The sequence below is a fragment of the Bubalus kerabau genome, chromosome X (genome assembly GCF_029407905.1).
Source record: "Bubalus kerabau isolate K-KA32 ecotype Philippines breed swamp buffalo chromosome X, PCC_UOA_SB_1v2, whole genome shotgun sequence".
Classification (NCBI taxonomy): Eukaryota; Metazoa; Chordata; class Mammalia; order Artiodactyla; family Bovidae; genus Bubalus; species Bubalus kerabau.
The window spans coordinates 143,468,584-143,489,337 of NC_073647.1; the positions used below are offsets into that span (position 1 = coordinate 143,468,584).

The 20,754-nt window shown below is 39.4% G+C and overlaps 1 protein-coding gene across 3 annotated transcripts in view; it reads left to right on the forward strand.

Annotated features, from left to right (window-relative positions):
* Positions 1-20,754, forward strand: part of MAP3K15 (mitogen-activated protein kinase kinase kinase 15) — a 161,358-nt gene that overhangs the window by 96,334 nt on the left and 44,270 nt on the right. For all 3 annotated transcript variants that reach the window (XM_055565235.1, XM_055565237.1, XM_055565238.1), the window contains exons 7-11: positions 8,048-8,218; positions 12,625-12,737; positions 13,275-13,434; positions 17,154-17,304; positions 18,162-18,269. In XM_055565235.1, coding sequence (XP_055421210.1) covers positions 8,048-8,218; positions 12,625-12,737; positions 13,275-13,434; positions 17,154-17,304; positions 18,162-18,269 — 703 coding nt within the window. The remainder of the gene's footprint in view (positions 1-8,047; positions 8,219-12,624; positions 12,738-13,274; positions 13,435-17,153; positions 17,305-18,161; positions 18,270-20,754) is intronic.

A 20,754-nucleotide genomic window follows, 5' to 3' on the forward strand; every position in this document is an offset into this window, starting at 1 on the left:
AGATAATTTAAAAATAAGTAAAATTATGAAAACAGATTAGGATGATAAGGAGGGGCAGTGAGTCTGGGAGATGGCAATGATAATTTGAGCGCTCAGAAAAGACCTCACTTATTAGAGAGCAACTTGGAGAAAAGATCAAGAAGAGATAAGGGAACATACCATGTAAACTGTGGGGGAAGAGCCCTCCAAGTCAAGGTATCAGCACGTAGAACATCAGAGCAGCTAGAGCAGAGCAAGTGATGGTCGGGGGAGAGGGTAGTAAGAGGTGAGGTTGGAGAAATAGTGGGGACCAGATCTTACAGAACCTTGTCGGGCCTCATAAGAGAATTGATATTTGCTTTGAGATGGGAACCACTGAGGGGATTTTTTTTTAAAAAGATGTAATTGACATATATATATGTATATGAGTTTCAAGTGTACAACATAATGATTCAATATATGTATATATTGTGAAATTATCACCACAGTAAGTCTAGTTAACATCCATCACCTTACATAAACAATCTTTTTCTTGTTATGAGAACTTTTAAGATATCTCTTAGCAATTTGAAAATATGCAATATAGTAGTAGTAATTATAGCCATCATGCTGTACATTATATCCCCCAAACTTACTTATTTTATACTTGGGAGTTTGCGGTCTTGACCAAGTTTACTGTTTTGCCCACCTCTCACCCCCTCCCTCTGGCATACCAATCTGTTCTTTATACCTGTGAATTCAGTTTTTTATTTTTAGATTCTACATATAAGTGAGATTATACAGTATTTTTCTTTCTCTCTTTGATGTACTTCACTTAGCATAAGGCTCTCAAGGTCTATCCATTCCTTACTTTTTTATAGCTGAATAATAGTTCATGGTGAGCATGTGTATGTATGTGTGTGTATACACACACATCACATTTTCTTTGTTCATTCATCTGTTTATGGACACTTAGGTTTTTCCATGTCTTTGCTATTGTAAAGTATGCTGCAATGAACATAGGAGTGTGGGTATCTTTCTGACTTAGTACTTTTGTTTCCTTTAGATAAATGCCCAGAAGTGGAGTTGTTGGGTCAGAGAGTAATTCTGTTTTTAATCTTTTGAGGCCCTCCACACTGTTTTCCATAGTGGCTGCACCAATTTATATTCTCACCAACAGGGCACAAGAGTTTCCTTTTCTCCACATCCTCACTAACATTTGTATCTCTTGTCTTTTTGATGATGGCCATTGTAACAAGTGTGAGGTAATATCTCATTGTTTTTGCATTTCCCCAGTGACTAATGATGTTGAGCATCTTTTCATGTACCTGTTAGCTTATCTGTATGCCTTCTTTGGAAAAATGTTTTTGAGATCCTCTGCCCATTTTTATATCAGATTTTTGGTGGGTTTTTTTTGTTGTTGTTCTTTATATATTTTGAATGTTAACTTCTTATCAGATATATGATTTGTATGGAGAGTTTTGAGAGACATGTTAAGACTTAGAGTTTAGCAGGATCACTTGGACTGCTGTGTTGAAAATAGACTGTAGAGAGGCAAGGGTGGAAGCGGAAAATGATGGTGACTTGGACCAGGGTGGTCATTGTAGAATTCATGAGGAGTAGGCCATTTTTTGATATGGTTTGAAATAAAAGCCAACAGATTTTGTTGAGTGAACAAAAGGTGTTAGAGTAATGAAACTTAACTCCAGAGTTTTTGGCTTGAATAACAGGAAGAATAACAGCCATCATTAAGATGAAAATGACTGTGAGAACAGATTTGATGGGACAATCGAGAGTTTTGTTTTGAACACACTAAGTTTGAGGTATTAGACACACAAGTGAGATGTCTAGAAGGCAGTGAATATATAAGTCTGGAGTTTAGGGAAGTGCTCTGGGCTGCAGATAGAAATGGGGGCATCGTCAGAATATATATAGATGGCTTGAAAAATCCTGATGCTGGATAATATCACCAAGGGATCTGGTGCAGTTACTGATGAAAAGTCCAAGCATTGTGCCTAGGGACACTCCAGTGTTAAAAGATCAGAGCGATGAATGGGAACTAGAGAATTAGATTGAAGTAGAAGGAAAATTTAGGAAGTGTGGTATTCTGCAAGCCCAGGAAGAAGGTGGTCCAAGGAGCAGGGAGTACTCAATGGTCTAATGCTGCTGAAAGGTCAAAGACAAGGGCTGAGAATTAATCAGTGGATTTAGTAATGAAGAAGACATACTGAATCAGACTGTCCAGTATTAGATACTGATGCCTGAATCCCATCTCCACAGATTGATTTAATTGGTCTGAGGTACAGCCTGGACAGCAAGGTTTTTAAAACTCCCCAGGTCATTCTAGTATGCAGCCAAGGTTGAGACCCTACTGTCTTCATTAACTTCCTCTCTTAAATTGTGAAATGGTCTTGTTATCAGAAACAGATGTGGCTGGACTGATTATACACAGAAGTACTTATCTATAGGCTTATTCTTGGATACTTTGGGATGTGAAAATAATAAGCAGATCTGAAAACTGATTATTAACCACTAAAGGGATTAGCTATTTAGCACCTATCTGAAAGTGGCTTTTAAGCTGAAAATCCCTTTGCTTTTCACTTTTTGCAAACGTTTGATTCTTTGTTTTGTTTATCCTTAAAAGACCTTTTGTTGTGAGTAACAGGGGTAAGTTTCAAGTTAATGAAAAAGTTCAAGGGAAATCTTGATGTAATTGATCTAAAGAAAACCAACCAAACAAACTTGGACTGAAATCAATAATTAAGCATTTAAAAGAGTTAAGTACATTCTTTTCAGAATCTGAACACCTCAAAAGTTGGCTCATAACAATTATAGAAATTTTGTACTACATTAAAGCTTTAATTGTTTTCATTTTCTCATAACAGACTCTAGAAATTATTTAAATGTTTTAGTATATTTGAGTTGAGTTGGTAGCTGTTGGCTCTTAAAAATTAAAGCATATCATGGGTAGGCTGTTCATCAAGTGATCTAATTCGTAGGCTGGTAAACTTGGATTCTATGGCCAAAGAGAGGAAGGATTCAATGTATTAGGACAGGACCAAGATAGAAAATAGAGAAAGTCTGAGTTGAAATAGAGGCCTAATTATTGCAGGCTTCCAGAAGGATGTCAAGTGTCTAGAGTAGCCCTTCTTAGCCCAGGTTGGGTTCCAAGAGAATTAAGACCTAAGGCATTCATTGTATTAACTGAATAAACTCATACATCCTTAATGGGGCTATGTACCATCCTTGGGAGAATGGAGAAAATAGTCACTCAGATAATCAAATAATTTTCTCTAGGGTTTCTCTAGCAGAACCCCAGTTGAGAAAGGCTGTTTTAGGTACTAATCTGTCTTCTTGGATGGCATAAGTAGTCTTTTGAGGTACGGGTCCTCAGGAAAGAAAGCATAAAAAAGAGCCTGTTGTAAAAATGCCCAGAAATTAAAAAGAATAATCTCTTTATTAGAATAGTTATTAGTAACATAAGCACAGGAACACCTTGTACAAATCTCAGCAGTGATTTTTTGGACAATTTAATGTGTATCTTTCCAGACTTTGTCTCTGCACATAAACTTACGTGTAAATAGTGTTTACTACAGAGTGGGATTTTGCTATTCATTTAGTTCAGCAATTTTTTCCCCCTTAAGCTATTATGGATGTTCTTCTATATAATTACATATGGATTTGCTTCTCTCCAAGGGTTTTATGATATTCTATAGTTTGGTTGTTAGAAAATATATTTTACCACTCTTCTGTTAATGGATATTTGGATCATCTCCAGTTTTTCACTATTGTGAACAATGCCATAATAAACATTTGTTCAAAAATTCTTGAAAATATATATGTATATATGTTTCTATTTATATAGTATAGATTCCAGAAGTAGAATTGTTAAGTCAGGATTATTGCCGTCCCTTTTTTTATTATATAAATTTCAAATATATTCAAAAGTAGAAGGTAACATAATGAACCCCCATTTATTCCTTATCAACCTCAATAATTACCATCACAAGCCAGTTTTGTTTCCCACTCCCACTGACTCCCCCTACCCCAACACCAGGTTAATTATGAAGCAAAGACATGACATTTCAATGATAAATATTTCACCTATAAGATATTGTCCTAAAGATTAAGAACTTTTTGTAAAATATCATCACAGTTATCATACCTAAAAATTAGCAGTAATTCCTTAATATCAGTGTCAGATTTTCCAAATTGTGTCTTTTTTTTTTTTACATTGAGTTTGTTTGACATGATCAAGGCAAAGTCTACACATTGCATTTTGTTGATAAGACTCTTAATTCTTATCAACTTTTCTCCTCTTATTTTTTCTTTTTCTTCTTGTCAAAGAAGCATTTGTCATGTAAAGTTAACAAATTTCTGGATTTTGCTGATCATATCCTTGTGGTGTAATTTAGTAAGTCCCTCCGCCACACGCCCCCCAACCCCGCAACTCCTGTAAGTTGGTAGTTAAATCTGGAGGTTTATTTCAGATTCTGGTTTTAATTTTTAATTTTTATTTTATATTGGAGTATAGTTGATTTATAATATCATGTTAGTTTCAGGTTTACAGCAAAGTGAATCAGTCTACATGTAGCCATTCTTTTTCATATTCTTTTCCTGTATAGGTTATTATAGAATGTTGAGTAGAGTTCCCTGTGCTATACAGTAGGTCCTTGTTGGTTATCTATCTTGTATATAATAGTGTGTGCATATTAATCTAAAGCTCTATTTATCCCTCCTCCCACCATGTTTCCCCTTTGGTAACCATAAATTTGTTTTCGACATCCGTAAGTCTGTTTCTATTTTGTAAATAAGTTCATTTGAATCATTTTTAAAAATTGAATTCCACATATGAGTAATATCATATGATACCTGTCTCTTGCTGGCTTACTTCACTTAGTATGATAATCCATGTTGCTGCAGATGGCATTATTTCTTTCTTTTTTATGGCTGAGTAATATTACATAGTACATATAGCACATTTTCTGTATTTATTCCTCTGTTGGTGGACATTTAGGTTGCTTCCATGTCTCGGCTATTGTAAATAGTGCTGCAGTGAATATTGGGATGCATGTATCTTTTCGAATTATGTTTTTCTCTGGATATTTCCCCAGAAGTGGGATCGCTAGATCATGTGGTAGTTCTATTTGTAGTTTTTTAAGGAACCTTCATACTGTTCTCCATGGGGGCTGTACCGATTTACATTCCCACCAACAGGGTAGGAGGGTTCCTTTTTCTTTACACCCTCTCCAACATGTATTCTTTGGAAGGAATGATGCTAAAGCTGAAACTCCAGTACTTTGGCCACCTCATGTGAAGAGTTGACTCATTGGAAAAGACTTTGATGCTGGGAGGGATTGGAAGCAAGAGGAGAAGGGGACGACAGAGGATGAGATGGCTGGATGGCATCACTGACTCGATGGACATGAGTCTGAGTGAACTCCGGGAGTTGGTGATGTACAGGGAGGCCTGGCGTGCTGCGATTCATGGGGTCGCAAAGAGTCAGACACAACTGAGCGACTGATTGATCTGAACATGTATTGCTTGTAGCTTTTTTTGATTATAGCTGTTCTATCTGCTGTGAGGTGATACCTCATTGTAGTTTTGATTTGTATTTTTCTGATAATGAATAATTTTGAGCATCTTTTCATGTGCTTTTTTCACCATCTATCTGTTCTTTGGAGAAATGTCTATTTAGGTTGGTTTGATTTTTTTAAAGACTACTTAATAGTTGATTGTGTACTTCATCTGTTTTTTCTTTTTGTGATGATAGTGGCCCTTGCTCATTTCCTAGATCCATTATTTGGTTAGAAGTTGTAAAATAGTGATATTTGAATTTTATCATTAATTCCTGAGTTAGTAGCACAAATACTTTATTTATAAAGAGAAATTTTCCCTCATCAATGACTTGGTTACAGTTTGTATGGGAAAAGGAAGCTGTATGCTTAATTTTGTCTTGATCATTTTTCAAAAACAGTGAATTGGTTTGTTAGCATCCTCTAAGAGTGACCGGTGAGGTTTTATAAAATCTTTATGAACTCATAATTTTAGTGATAATTAATGTATTTCAATGCTTTATACTTATTTTTCTTCTTAATGCTCAAATTGTCCCCTCTTTAGCCAAAAGCTTTCAAGTTGGCTCCTGAGTCTTTGATAAGAGTTTAGTAGCTTCTTTGTTTCTTTGTGGGTTAAGATGTTCCAGGATCATCTTAGACATAAGTTGAATCAGTGATTCACAGAGTCCTGGTTTCTTTAATGAGAGATGAAGTTTACAGACCCCAGTCAGGGCTTGAAAGTTCTTATTGCTACTGAGTTGGTCATTGCTTTGGACCTTTTTGGTAGATAGAGCTGGGGAGACCACCTCATGAATTCCTACTGATATTCCAATTCAAATTTAGGACTATAGGATTTTTGCTTCTTTGATTTTGTATTTATTTCTCCTATGCCGAAAATTCTGGTTCTTAATGATACTAAATTAATATTTTTGTATTCTTTTTCAAAACACCAGTACTGTCTCATCACTTGGACTTCCCAGGTGGCTCAGTGGTAAAGAATCTGCCTGCTGATGCAGGAGACACAGGTTTGACCCCTGGGTTGGGATGATCCCCTAGAGGAGGAAATGGCAACCCACTCTAGTATTCTTGCCTGGGAAGTTCCATAGGCAGAGGAGCCCGGCAAAGAGTCAGACACGACTGAGCACACACATACACTATTATCACTTACATAGTATGATTACTGGAAACTATATAAGATTTCTTTGCATTTATATTTTTTCCTTAGGTTATATCCTCTTAGGAAAATACAATTGGATTGTTGTGTTTGTAAATCATGTGATAAATTAGTTTCTCTTTTGTGGGTAAGCTGTCAACCAGATGCATAGGTTCATTTGTTTTGCCCCAGCCACAAATTCAGATAGTATGTTCATTAGCAAACTCTCTTTTTAGGCAAAATTTTAAGAATTGTCTCATTTTTAAAAAGAATCATGTAAAAATCTTATGTAGTTTCAAAGCCAAATTCCAAGACGTATTAATGGAACTTTCTGTCTCTGCCCCCTTCATCATGTTTTTTTTTTTCCCCTCAACCTATCAGTAGCCATTTTTCTTACCTTTTTATTTTCCATTTTGAAGAAATGAAAGGAGATACATTTATTGTTCACATCCCCCCCCTTTTTAAATAAAAAGGTAGCATTCTGTGCACAGTATTCAATACCTTGCTCTCTTGTCTTAACAGGCTGGAGAAGTTCTGGAGACTTCTCCATAGCAGTATTACATAGAAGTTTCTTCATTTCTTTTTAGAAATGTTTAATATTTTATATTATAATATGAATAGCATTAACCATCATTGACTTAATCAGTCCTTACTACTGATGGACTGTGCTTCCAAACCTTCACAGGAACACTTTTAATATTTCACAGCCACAAACTCAAGATATTTTGTGGCAAAAAATATTAACAGCTGTCTAAGGAATCCATTTCTTGTGTATAAAATGAAAATTTTACCATATAATGTACTAATAAAGAAGACTTTGATCTGTGAATATATAAATGATTTCTGATTCTGATGAATATAACAGGAATTACTGGTGGGGTCATTCCCTGTTTGAGGATGGCAAGACATTTCAGGTCAAGAAATGCCAATATATATTTCTAAATTCATCTTGGCTTTCTGAATTTGGGGACCCTGTCACTTTTCCAAAGGAACCTTGTGTCAAACTATCTCATCCTCATGATTCAGGCTTAGCTTCTGAAATCTTTACTCTCCATCCAGCAACAGGAGGATGCCATATTATTTTTTTTTCTGTCTTTCCAAATACATTGATCTGCATACACTTTCATCCACAGTCTAAGTCTAACTTAGAAAAGATCAGGTAAGGACTTAGTATGATTTAATGAGACTCACTGGTGTGAATCCTAAGCACTTGTTTCATTTGAATATGAAAAATGAAAGATAATTTAAATTTTTTCCTGTTAAAGTACAGCATCCTTGCACCAGCCTTTCACAGAACGAAGGCATATATAGATATAGACATAGACATATACACTCTGTGTCTTGAGTCAGACGCTTGTCATCTTATCACTGAATCTTTCAGGAGAAACAGCGAAGGTGATCGTGAGAAGGCCCTGCAGGTCATGCTCCAGGTTCTGCAGAGCTGTGACCACCTGGCCCCCGACATGTTCTGCCTCTGTGGGAGGATCTACAAGGACATCTTCTTAGATTCAGGCTGCAAAGATGATGCCAGCAGAGACAGCGCCATCAAATGGTAAACTGCCCGCCTTCGTCAGTAACACATGCATCTTTGCAAAGAATAGAATTGCACAAGCTCAGGGTACAGGTCTTTTCCCTACATATAGGTATCTGCCTGTTTGCTGGCAGTAAGAAAGATGCCATACATATGGTCTGGGAATTTCCAGATTCTTTTTTCCAAAAGGAAACTATTAGAAACAGGATTTTCTGCTGGTGACACTCTTCTCACAAGTTCACGCATTTATAGGGGCAGGGAAGCTCAGCACTGTCCTTCCCAGCTCCTGCTTCTGGAACCTTGTTCCACCACCATCATGGCATTATCCTCTCAGTGAGCTGTTCATTTCTTTTTCATTTGTTCATTCAACAAATGTTTTCTGAGGGTTTACTGCATGTCAGGAACTCTTCTACATGATGGGGATAAACAGCAGATCTGAAGCCACACCCTAATGGACCTTGCATTGCTGGTAAGGAAGGTCAGACAAACAAATACAGTAAAATAGAATATCAGCTGATGGTGAGGGCTTTGGGGAAAAGTTAATCAGGGACAAGGGAAGGGAGGGTTGGGAGTTGTCAGCAGTTTTATATAGGATGCTCAGTGAAGGTGAATAAAGTGTAGGTGGTGAGGGAATGAGCCTTGCAGATAACTGTTCCAAAAGTGGGGTGGGGGGCAGTAAGAACAAGAGCTGAGGGGGGTCTCCTCAGCAAAGACCCTGAGGAGGAAGCATGCCGAGTATGTACAAGGATGATGAGGCAGGAGCGAGGGGGAGAGTGGCAGGAAATGCAAAAGAAGACTGTTTTACTCAGAGTGAGATGATGCAGTGCTGGAATGTTCTGAGCAGAGGAATGACAAAATCTGAGCTGCATTTTAACCAGAAGACTCTCGTGGTTATGCAAAGAATACATGTTAGTGGGTGTGTCAGCTATCATTTACTGCATAACAAGCATCTCCAAAACCTAGTGGCTTAACACAAGGGTTTATGATTTCTCACGATTCTGTGGATTGCCCAGGCAGTTCCTCTGCCGATTCTAGTCCTGAAGTGCTGAACTCATCCCTAAGGTTGTAGTCATCTGGAGAGTCAGCAGGGTTGAAAGGTCCAGGATACTCACATGTAACAGCTGGTGCCAGCTGTTGGTGGGAGCCTCCATTCTCTAGCAGTGGTTTTAGTCCTGCAAGACCAACTCCCTTACATGGTGGACAGCATTCTAACAGAGTGAATGTGGAAACCAGAAAGCTTCTCAAAGCTCAGGAACTCTCACAAGGTCAGTTCTGCCACATGTTCTTGATCAAAGCCAACCACATGGTCAGCCCAGATTCAAAGGGGTGGAGACACAGATTCCCCCTGTGGGAGGGAAACATGACAAAGGCATGTACTTAGTGGTTTGGCAGGGGTTGTGGTTATTAAGTAACCTACCACATGGATGAGGGCTGACACAGAGAACAGTTAGAGCCTCAGAGAAGAGCTGATGGTAGCTTGAACCAGGGTAGTAATGATGAAAACAATGAGATGTCAGAACCTGGGTGTATTTGAGATAGAGCACACAGCCTACATCATCCATTTCCATCGCAAGAGCTCTTGGTACCGCTGTTTGGTCTCATTTCATTCTGACTGCTCCCTTTCCCCTCCTCTTTGCTTTCCTTCTATACAGATTGGACTCTGTCCTCTGCCCTCTTCTCTCCATCTACACTGTTCCCTGGTAATCCCAGTCACTCCCACACCTTGGACTGTAGTCAGTCTCCAGCCCAGCCCCTATCCTAAGCTTTGGCCCCGCATTGCTTACCTATTCTTTCAAGCTGGTGCTGGTATTCAAGACTCAACATGTCTAAGACTGAGTTATTCCCTCCTCTCCATAAGGGATGGCTTCCATTGTCTTGCTCTCTTACCACCATTCTTTAGCCTTCTCCACATGAACGTTTGCTTAATGTTTGGTGACCTTCACTTACTTATCTCCCCATACAGTCATTTCCCAATTCCAGCCCTTCTGTGAGCCTTCGCTTCCTCCCTAACCATCCTTTCCCATCAACACCACCCTCAGTCAGTGCCATTTTTTTTTTTTAACTTTCTTGCCAGGAATGTTCTTACAGTATCTCAGGTAGGTTCTCTGCTTGGTGTCTGTAAAGTGAATCCTTCATAGATTAATAGCTTACTTTTCCTGAAGCTCAAAGACCCAAAATACCTCTCCACTCCCTACTAAATACAACTTCAAACTCGTAGATCACCGTTCTGGGTGCTCTGAAGACTTTCTCCAACCTGCCCCTAGCCCTGTTTCTCACTACTTGATATATGTCCACATAAACTGTAGTTCCTTAGGAGCTCCCCAAACTCCCATCTCTGCTCCTGCCATTTTCTGTGCTGGGGATTCCCTTTCTGAATCGCTGCTATTACAATTCTGTCCATCTTCATGCCACATCTGAAGCCTCTCTGTCTCCTGTGAGTCCCTCTAGATGGATTTGTGTGGTTTTAGGTTTGCCACACTCATGAAAGTTAGTATTTTCACTAATTGTGTGTAGATCTTACCTCTTTCATGGTATAGGTTCTTAGAGGGTGGGGATCTTCTTTTAGTCTTAGTTAATCCCCAGTAGCACCCAGTGCACTGCATGGTCAAGAGGAATCATTCGGGGTGTTGAAGGGAAGGGAAACGGAGGGAAATAATTGGCAGGGGCAAAATAGGAAGCTGTGGTCCCACCACCGTGGCCAGGAATTCAACCCCCAGGTCAGGAAATGATGGCCTGTGGCTCCTTCAAGGAAGTCATCAGAGCCCTCTCCATACAGTTTGGAAGGTAGTGCTGTGGGTACAGGAGCATGTGAAGCTTGATCTTCTGGTCAAGGCATGCTGGCTCTGGTGAGGCCATGGGGATCATCTCTCTCTCAGAGATGTGGAACGTGAGGCCCAGGGAGGCAGGGGGCCAGTCCAAGGTCATGGGGCTGGGCAGACACAAGCCTGGGACTGCAGTCCTGACTCCAGATTAGAGACTTGTATGTCCCCAAGCTGGGCCTGTTTGATTTGTGGATAAGAAACATAGAGCAATCACCTCCTCTGCCCTCTTCCCAGATAGCTTTCCATAATAAAAGAAAATGGAAAAAAAACTCACATATAGTAGGATATGGAATTTAAAATCCCCAAAACATACCAGGAGTGGGAGGGAGAGAAGGTTCAATTTTATTGGAATTTTGTTGACTGGGGTTGGAAGAACTTTCTTGATGTCCTCGGCTCCACTTGAGGGTACTTGTATCATGCCACAAAGTTCACAGAATCAGATTTTAACTCATTTCATGACATGATCAGATTTAACTGATAGGTTCTCCCTTTCACAATGAATGTTTTGTTGGTGTTTAATCCCCCTGTTGTCACATGAGTGATAAAATGACTCCTGGTTTACAAAAAGGCATTTTTTGTGTCATTACTTCATTGGTCAGATTCTTTTTTCCCTGATCTTGATATTCATACTTGATCATGGAAGAGAAATACATTTTTTTATGTGTAGACAAAGGATAAATAAGAAAATTTTAAATGGCATGGTAAACCTTTCAGTGTAAAAATGACACTCACCGTTTAGGGTCTTGTTCTTTATCCTAATGTAAACCATCACTGCCCCTTCTCTCACTTTATGCCACTGCTCTTTGGGATCCAACATTTTGGCAGAACTGCTTCTTACATGAAAAAATAATTCCATCTTGTGATACAAACAAACAGACGGCCTACAGAGAAAGGGCCTATACCTGTTGAGATTTCCGTGAAATAAAAAATGCTCAGTGTGCAAATGGACTATAACTTTAAAAATGGTATGTTGACATTGTGGCTCACTTTAAGGGGTAGAATTATAATAGATTTTAAATTTCTTTTGTACACTTTAATGTACTTTCTTATTTTATACAATGACCACAGATTTTCTCTAAAAGCTATAAATCTGATGAGGAAAGATTTTAAAACTCCCTAGGCAATGGCACTCCACTCCAGTACTCTTGCTTGGCAAGTCCCATGGACGGAGGAGCCTGGTAGGCTGAAGTCCGTGGGGTGGCAAAGAGTCGGACACGACTGAGCGACTTCAGTGTCACTTTTCACTTTCATGCATTGGAGAAGTTAATAGCAACCCACTGCAGTGTTTTTGCCTGGAGAATCCCAGGGACGGGGGAGCCCGGTGAGCTGCCGTCTATGGGGTCGCACAGAGTCGGACACGACTGAAGTGACTTAGCAGCAGCAGCAGCAGTGCTATTGTGTTGCTATTATGACATTTTTAAGAAGCTATCTGATTGGTGCATGTAGCTATCTGTAAAGATGGGCAGGGAGGGGCAAAGAGTTGGAAAACAAATTAGAATAGTAAAAATTTTCATGAGAAGGTTGATATGTGCTATTATTTGCACTTTTTTTCTTCTATTATAATAAGCTGATATAAAGGGAGTTTTGGTGCTTCTATAATTACAGGTATCGCAAAGGGTTTGCGCTCCAGCCATCTCTCTATTCAGGAATCAACCTTGCGGTATTGCTGATAGTTGCTGGACAACAATTTGAAACTTCCATGGAACTGAGGAAAATAGGTAAAGCTGTTCATGACCACACGTGTTGATATGCTTTGACAACACAAGTCCAGCATTCAAAATTATGCTCAAATAACCAGCATTAGGGGACTTCCCTGGTGGCTCAGTGGTAAAGAATCTGCCTGCCAATGGAGGAGACGTGAGTTTGACCTCTGGGTTGGGAAGATCCCCTGGAGAAGGAAATGACAACCCACTCCAATATTCTTGCCTTGGAAATTCCATGGACAGAGGAACCTGGCGGGCTACAGTCCGTGGAGTCGCAAGAGTCAAACAGAACTTAGCGACTAAACAACAACAAAAACAACCAGCATTATATCGCAAAAGGAACAGTTACTCTCTGATAGCACACATGAGGCTGCAGCCCAAATACAAAAACAACCAGCATTATATCGCAAAAGGAACAGTTACTCTCTGATAGCACACATGAGGCTGCAGCCCAAATACAATGCCCAGTTTCTCCTCTATCTAAAGGCTTACATGATATGATAGAAACTAGGAAGATTTGTCTTAACTTTATCTAAAATTCAAATTATTCAGGTGTCCGGCTGAACAGTTTGTTGGGAAGAAAAGGCAGCTTGGAGAAAATGAACAGCTACTGGGATGTAGGTCAGTTCTTCAGTGTCAGCATGTTGGCCAGTGATGTGGGGAAGGCTGTCCAGGCAGCAGAGAGGTTGTTCAGACTGAAACCTCCCGTCTGGTGAGTCATGCCTATGCATTTTTATCACCCATGTCAATATCCAGTCTTGTTCTTTTTTTTTTTCTTTTTTCCAGTCTTGTTCTGAAAAGTTAACCCAGGAGGAAAAGGTGTGAATGCAAAAAACAATAACAACTGCTGTGTTTTTCCTTCTGACTTCTTCATTAAAGCAAAGTTAAGGCAGAAAGGCTCACTTGGTTTTATGTGAAGGGAGGGAAAAACAGACAGACCCCCCGCATAGAATATATCCTTACATGCTATGTCTCCAAGACAAAATCTCAGTCCCGTTAGTTTTTTCAGATCATGTAGGTTCTCAAGAGCAGAACATTCTTGGGTACCAGTCCATATTGTGCATTTGTGAGAAAGCAGATAGTAAAGCTCAAAGTACACCAGGTAAATTATTTTCATCACAAATGGAAGCGAACTAAAACACCCATCATAGATATGGTCAGGAAAATGGAGGCCCAGCAGTGCCTCTAGTTAGCTCATTATGTAGCAATTAAAATGTGCAAGAAAGAATACTTGGAGACATGGAAATGTGTTCATGGTTTATCACTGAATAAGAAAAGCCAGATGCAGCATGTATTTTTTTCTATCAGTGACATTATTAGAATCACCTGTGTTGATTAAAACAGATTGCCAGGCCTAACCCTTAGGATTTCTGGTTCAGAGGGTATAGGGTAGGGCCTGAGAATTTGCATTTAGAAATTACAAGCTGACACTGCTGGCCTGGGGGCCACACTTTGAGAACTACTGTTGCATATGGACTCATTTTCATTAAAAACCTCTGTTTCATGTGACTTGGAGGAGGGTCTGGGAGAGTTGGGCAATAGTTGATTTCCCAATAGACAGTGAGCTCCGCTAGAAACGTGGTTCTGCCATTGATTGCTATAGTCTCATAAAATCAATAGAGCTCAGCAGATATTTGTATAATGAATAAATGATGAGTCATGAATTTTCCCAAAAATATTGATAGTGGTTGTCTCAGGGAGGTAGCCGATGAAGAAGTTTTGAATCTGCTTTTTAAATCTATCCTCTGATTTGTCTAAAATGCATTTGGATCACTTACATAATTAAAACATTTTTGCTTCTAATGGTCCATGTTTGTCTGTCCCCTTCTGTGTCTCCTCTCAGTGGGCCAATCTGGACTCTAGGGGATAGGAATTTCAGTGGCCATACCTAGGGTTGACTGTGTTTCCTCCTCATCTAGAGGACTTAAATTTGATCCTGAAACCCTATGAACTTGCAAGTTTTCTGAGGCTGAGAGAACACAGAGGTAGGCTGAGCTTGCAGGTCTCCTGGAGTGGCCGCTATTTGAAGCACTCTAATGTTACGGTGTATTGCTGCATCTGAGGCAGACAGAGCTGACTCTCTGGAGATGAGCTCTGAGGCTTGAATACATTCCCATTACATCAGAACCTGGACTGACTTACAGTGTTCATACCTATTGTGTGTTCAAGACCACCCTGAGGTTCATGATTTGCTCAAAGAATTCATAGAATTCAGAAAAGCTGTTATACCTGTGGCAGTGGTTTATTGCAGGGATACGGATTAGAAGCAGCAAAGACAAGAGGCACTTAGGGCAGAGCTCAGGGGAGACCAGGAGCAGGCTTCCAGTTGTCCTCTTCCAGTGGAGTTGTATGTAGCTGTTGTTACTTAGTTGCTAAGTCGCCTCTGACTCTTTGCTACCCCAGGGACTGTAGCCGCCAGGCTTCTCTGTCCATGGGATTTCCCAGGCAAGAATACTGGAGTGGGTTGTCATTTCCTTCTCCAGGGGAACTTCCTGACCCAGGAGTTGAACCCACATCTCCTGCATTGGCAGGTAGATTCTTCACTGCTGAGCCACCAGGAAAGCCCAGTGGAGTCATGTGGACAGTGCTTAACTCTCCCAGCAGTGATGTATGACAACGTGTACAAAGTATTGTCGACCAGGGAAGCTCACTAAGCCTTGTTGTCCAGGGTTTTTATTAATTGTTTTAAAAAATAATTTTAAAAAAATTTTTTAATAATTTTATTTATTTTAATATTACTTTATTTTGAATATTAATTATTTGAAATTAACTGTATTTGAATATTAATTTTATTTTTTAAATGTATTGAATGCTACTCCATTTTCCAGTCACTGTTTATTACATGCTATTTATTTTTATTTTTTAATATAAATGCATTTTAATTGGAGGCTAATTACTTTACAAATATTGTATTGGGTTTGCCATACATTGACATGAATCTGCCACGGGTGTACATTTATTTTTGACTGTGCTGGATCTTCACTGCTGTGCAAATTCTTCCCTAGCTGCGGTGAGTGAGGGCTACTCTCTAGTTGCAGTGCACAGGGTTCTGTTGTGGAGCTCAGGCTCTAGGCTCACGGACTTCAGTAGTTGTGGTTCCTGGGCTCTTGCACACAGGCTCAGTAGTTGTGAAGCACGGGCTTAGTTGCTCCTTGGCATGTGGGCTTCCCACACCAGGAATCAAACCTGTGTCTCAGTTTTGATCCTGTGTAAAGAATCTGCATTGGCAAGCATGCAAATTCTTTACCACTGAGCCACCAGGGAAGTCCCAGGGTTTTTACTGAGGATCAGTTATGTAGGCATGAAGCATGCAGGTAGCTGACCTGAGTCCCCAGCCTCTCCAGAGATCACACTGATACAACATGGCCTAAGGCCTCCACCGTGAATCATAATGTTAGTGTAGACTAGCTGACCTGGCACAAGGCCTAAGGTGGACAAATACTCTTATCAGGCAGGACATCCCAAGGGCTTAGAACTGATGCTTCAGAAGCCAGTCAAAGGCCAGACCTTTCTCTGGAATATGTAGTTTGGAAACCCAGGCCTGCCAAATTAATCCTTTACAACACCGTACCTTCCCAGGATAGCTCCAGACTTTATCCTCAAAGGGCAAAATAATGCTCTGATACTATCAGTGTAACCACCTCACCTCAACCCTATTTCCTACCAGAGAGGAGAGCACCGCTGCCTGGCAGTTATGTTTAAAAAGTTCAGTTTGCCTAAAGATAGTAAAGATGTGGTGAGACTGAAGACCTCATAAATTAAAGATCCACCAGGTCAGATTTGATTTTTTTTTAAAGAGACCTTGAATTTAATATTAGTGATGGCCAGAGGTCAAAGAGGAAATAGGGTAGGAAGGAAACTGGCCTGGCTATAGAAGAGAAACATGAGGGATCCTTTCAGATGGAAATTTCTTCTGTCTTGACTGTGTCGATGTCAATATCCTGATTGTGATACTGTTCTAGAATTTTGCATGATGTTGCGATTGGTATAAACCAGGCCAAGGATACATGGGATCTCCCTGTATTGTTTCTTACAACTATATATAAATCTATAATTGTCTTGTTAGAAAAGAAAAAGACACTGAGTTTGAAATTTTGTCATTTTGCAGTTCCTTTGAACTTCAAACCACTTGCTCTTGTTAATTAAGATAGCAAATGTTTGCCAGTCTTTGTGCTTTGAACAAGATGTACCAAAATTGAGGTCTAGCCCAATGTTAGTAAAAAGGCATGTTCTATGATTTTGTTGGACAAGCTTATTTTGCTCCATTTGGGTTTCTTGTAATTAAGTATGTGGCTGCCAAATGATTAAGAAGTACCCGCTATGCAATATGAATTTAAGAAATAAAGCTTCAGTGAAACTTCTTTTAAAGGGAGGAGGATTGAATACTGTTTCCTTGGAAATCTAATTTATTGGTACTTGTGGTCTTTCCAGGTACCTGCGGTCATTAGTTCAGAACTTGTTGTTAATTCAGCGTTTCAAGAAACCCATTATTGAACATTCACCCAGGCAAGAACGGCTGAACTTCTGGCTAGATATAATTTTTGAGGCAACAAATGAAGTTACTAATGGACTCAGATTTCCAGTAAGAAATGCTAAATCTTGAAGATAAAATAAAAAAGAAAGTGGGATTGGTACTGTCAAATTATTGAATACTCTGAAAGGAAGAAAACTTTAGAATAATTGAAAATGTTAAGAGATTCATCAATCTTATGCAAAGTCAGCCAGTGAGAGATCAACTCACTAGAAAAGGTTGGCTATATCCTTTAAAATAATGGTTCTCAACTAGGAGTGATTTTCATCCCCAGAGGGCATTTGGCAATGTCTGGAGACAGTTTGGTTGTCATGGCTGTGGGGAAGGTTTTGCTACTGGCAGCTAGTGGGGTGGAGGCCAAGGATGCCACTAAACCTCCCACAAAGATGACACAGCTTCCTGCCCCCAACACACAATTACCCAGCCCCAAATGTCCATAGTGTTGCGGGGGAGAAACTCAATTCCACAACGATGCAGCACTAATAGTAAAATTTTGAAGTTTTACTGCTCCTCTTCTCCTCTCCCTCAGCACAATAAAATGTAACTCATGGACTGTCACTTCATCCTGCATCCTCTTGCATTTTTTGCAGATTTGGGTACCTACCTGTGGATCCTCCAGTTTACTTCCTCATTTCTCTCAGAAACTGTAGCCTTCCTTGTTCTTCTCTGTTACCTCCTTGGGCAAGCTGTTCTTGGCCATAATAAACAATATTATCTAATAAACAAGTGTGTCCCCCACCCCACCATTATTCTTCCTTATTTTCTATATGTTCCCTTATTGCATATCCACCAGTAGGTGCTCAGAGAGGGTCTATGGAGTCCGTCCAGAGCTCCCCACTTGCTCACTGGGCAGGGTGAGCTCTGCGACATGTTCCCGTGCATCACAAGAATCTGTTCTGTTCTTTTAGGTGCTGGTGATAGAACCAACCAAAGTCTACCAGCCTTCATATGTCTCCATAAACAGTGAAGCTGAGGAGAGGACCGTTTCTCTGTGGCATGTCTCACCCACGGAAATGGTAAGAGAACAATCATAAACAGCTCTCTGTTTATTCTGTATCATTTAGTTAAAAATTCAGTTTTCATGTAGGAGAGTTAACTATATTGTAGTACTTGAAAGAACAGGCACCTGTGCTTAACTTCTGAGTGACAGAAGTATATCAGAGAGTGTAATCACAGTTGGAAAAAGGAAGCAAGGGGTGTGTGTGTGTGTGTGTGTGTGTGTGTATATATATATATATATATATATATATATATGGAAGCAAGGTGTATATATATGTGTGTGTGTGTGTGTGTGTAATTATTTGTATTATATGGTACCTATATGTGTATATGTGTGTATATATATGAATGAACGCAAGCTTGTTGATAAAGAAGTTAGAACACGAGGACGTGGATAAGGAATAAAGTAAAAATCCCTTCAGATCCCCCAAACCTGGTCTGTATTCCAACCAGTGATGATTTGATGGATGTCCATGTATGCTTTTCTCTAAGCTCAGTTATATATGTATACTGTGTGTACATATATCCGTTATATACATAATATACATATAGACAGCGTGAGAAGCATTTTCATTAAAGTGAGATCACATGGTGAGATTTGTTACTTTGCAGCTTACCCTTTTTAAGTGATGCGTACACCATGGAAAGTTTTCATATGGCACACAGTGATCCACCTGATTTTTTTAAATGTAAAATCCCCTATATTCCCATGTCACAGTGGTGCATTTCTGAGTATTCATGAGCCATAGTTTATTTTACCACTTTGCTGCTAATGCACACTTAGGTTTCAATTTTGCATTCTAGCCTATTGTAAATACACTGGTGCACATCCTGGCAGTTACATCCTGCCATGCACATGTAGATTTTTCAGGAGCAAAGAGGCGAAGAATTGGACCTGCTGGATTCAAGACTACATATGTTTAAAATTCAATAACTACTGTCCAACTTGTACCATTCCAGTTCATACTCAACACCAGCAATGCAGGAGAGAAAACATTTTCATTGCCCCTTAAAGATATTACACAAATGCTGGGCCAGGCCTCATGTTTTGTTTCATGAGGTATATTTTCATCTCTATGTGTCCAAAGTACTTCATCACAGTTTTTCTTTAATAAAATATTTTGTAGTAATAAGTAGCACCTTTGATAAGCTCATTAGATAGATCTGTTTTCTGTCTTTGTTTCCATAGAGTAGGGGGAGAGTTCTGTCTTCAAGTTGACAAAGAAGGATTTTTCCCCTGCTGGAAATAAGAGTGTAAGCAATTATGTCTTAAAAGTTTAATAAAAGCTGTATCTTCAAAAATAAAATAGAACATCAGAAAATAAGAGTTTCAAAATCATACTACAAACTCTTTATCAGAAATAGTCGTGATACAACAACTTTCCATTGTTCAGTGGGTATTAAGTTTTAGTTATGCTAGATAAATAAGTCACAGAGAGCTGCCATACAACACAGTGGCTATAATTAACAGTATGGGGTTGTACACTTCCAAATTTGTAAATACCATGTTGTGTGGTCTTACCACACACACACACACACACACAAATAAAAACACCCCCAAAGCCCTATTCATGTTCCCTCCTCTCCAGGTTCAACTGCCAGGAAGCCCCCTCTCCTTGATGTTGGGATTCTTGTACTAGATACCAACCTTGCTTATATTCTTTGTGTCGTTGATGCCACTGTGATACAGGAGAATTTTAAAAATTCTGATCTGTAATCTCACTATTCCATTGATAGAGGTAGCAAAACACCTCATATTTTTAGATTAATATTTTATTGGAATATAGTTGATTTACAATGTTGTGTTAGTTGCAGGTGTACAGCACAGTGAATCTGTTGTACATATAGATATGTCCACGCTTTTTTAGATTCTTTTCCCATATAGGCCATCACAGAGTATTGAGTAGAGTTCCACATGCTATTCTGCTGCTGCTGCTGCTAAGTCGCTTCAGTCGTGTCCGACTCTGTGCGACCCCATAGACGGCAGCCCAACAGGCTCCCCCATCCTTGGGATTCTCCAGGCAAGAACACTGGAGTGGGTCACATGCTGTTCAGTAGGGCCTTATTAGTTATCTGTTTTATATATAGTAGTGTATATGTGTCAATCCAGTCTTCCAATTTATCTCTCCTCCCCCCTTATCCCTCAATAACCATAAGTTTATTTTCTACATATGTAACTCTATTTCTGTTTGGTAGATAAGTTCATTTATAGCCTGTTTTTATAGTCCACATATGAGTGATATATATTTGTCTTTCTCTGTCTGACTTACTTCACTCAGTATTACAATCTCTAGGTCCATATTGCTGCAAATGGCATTGTTGCATTCTTTTTAATGGCTGAGTCGTATTCCATTGTATATGTGTACTGCATCTTCTTTGTCCATTCCTCTGTTGATGAATATTTAGGTGGCTTCCATGTCCTAGATATGATAAACAGTGCTGCAGTGAACATTGAGGTGCATGTGTCTTTTTTTTTTAATTAAAAAAATTTATTTATTTTGG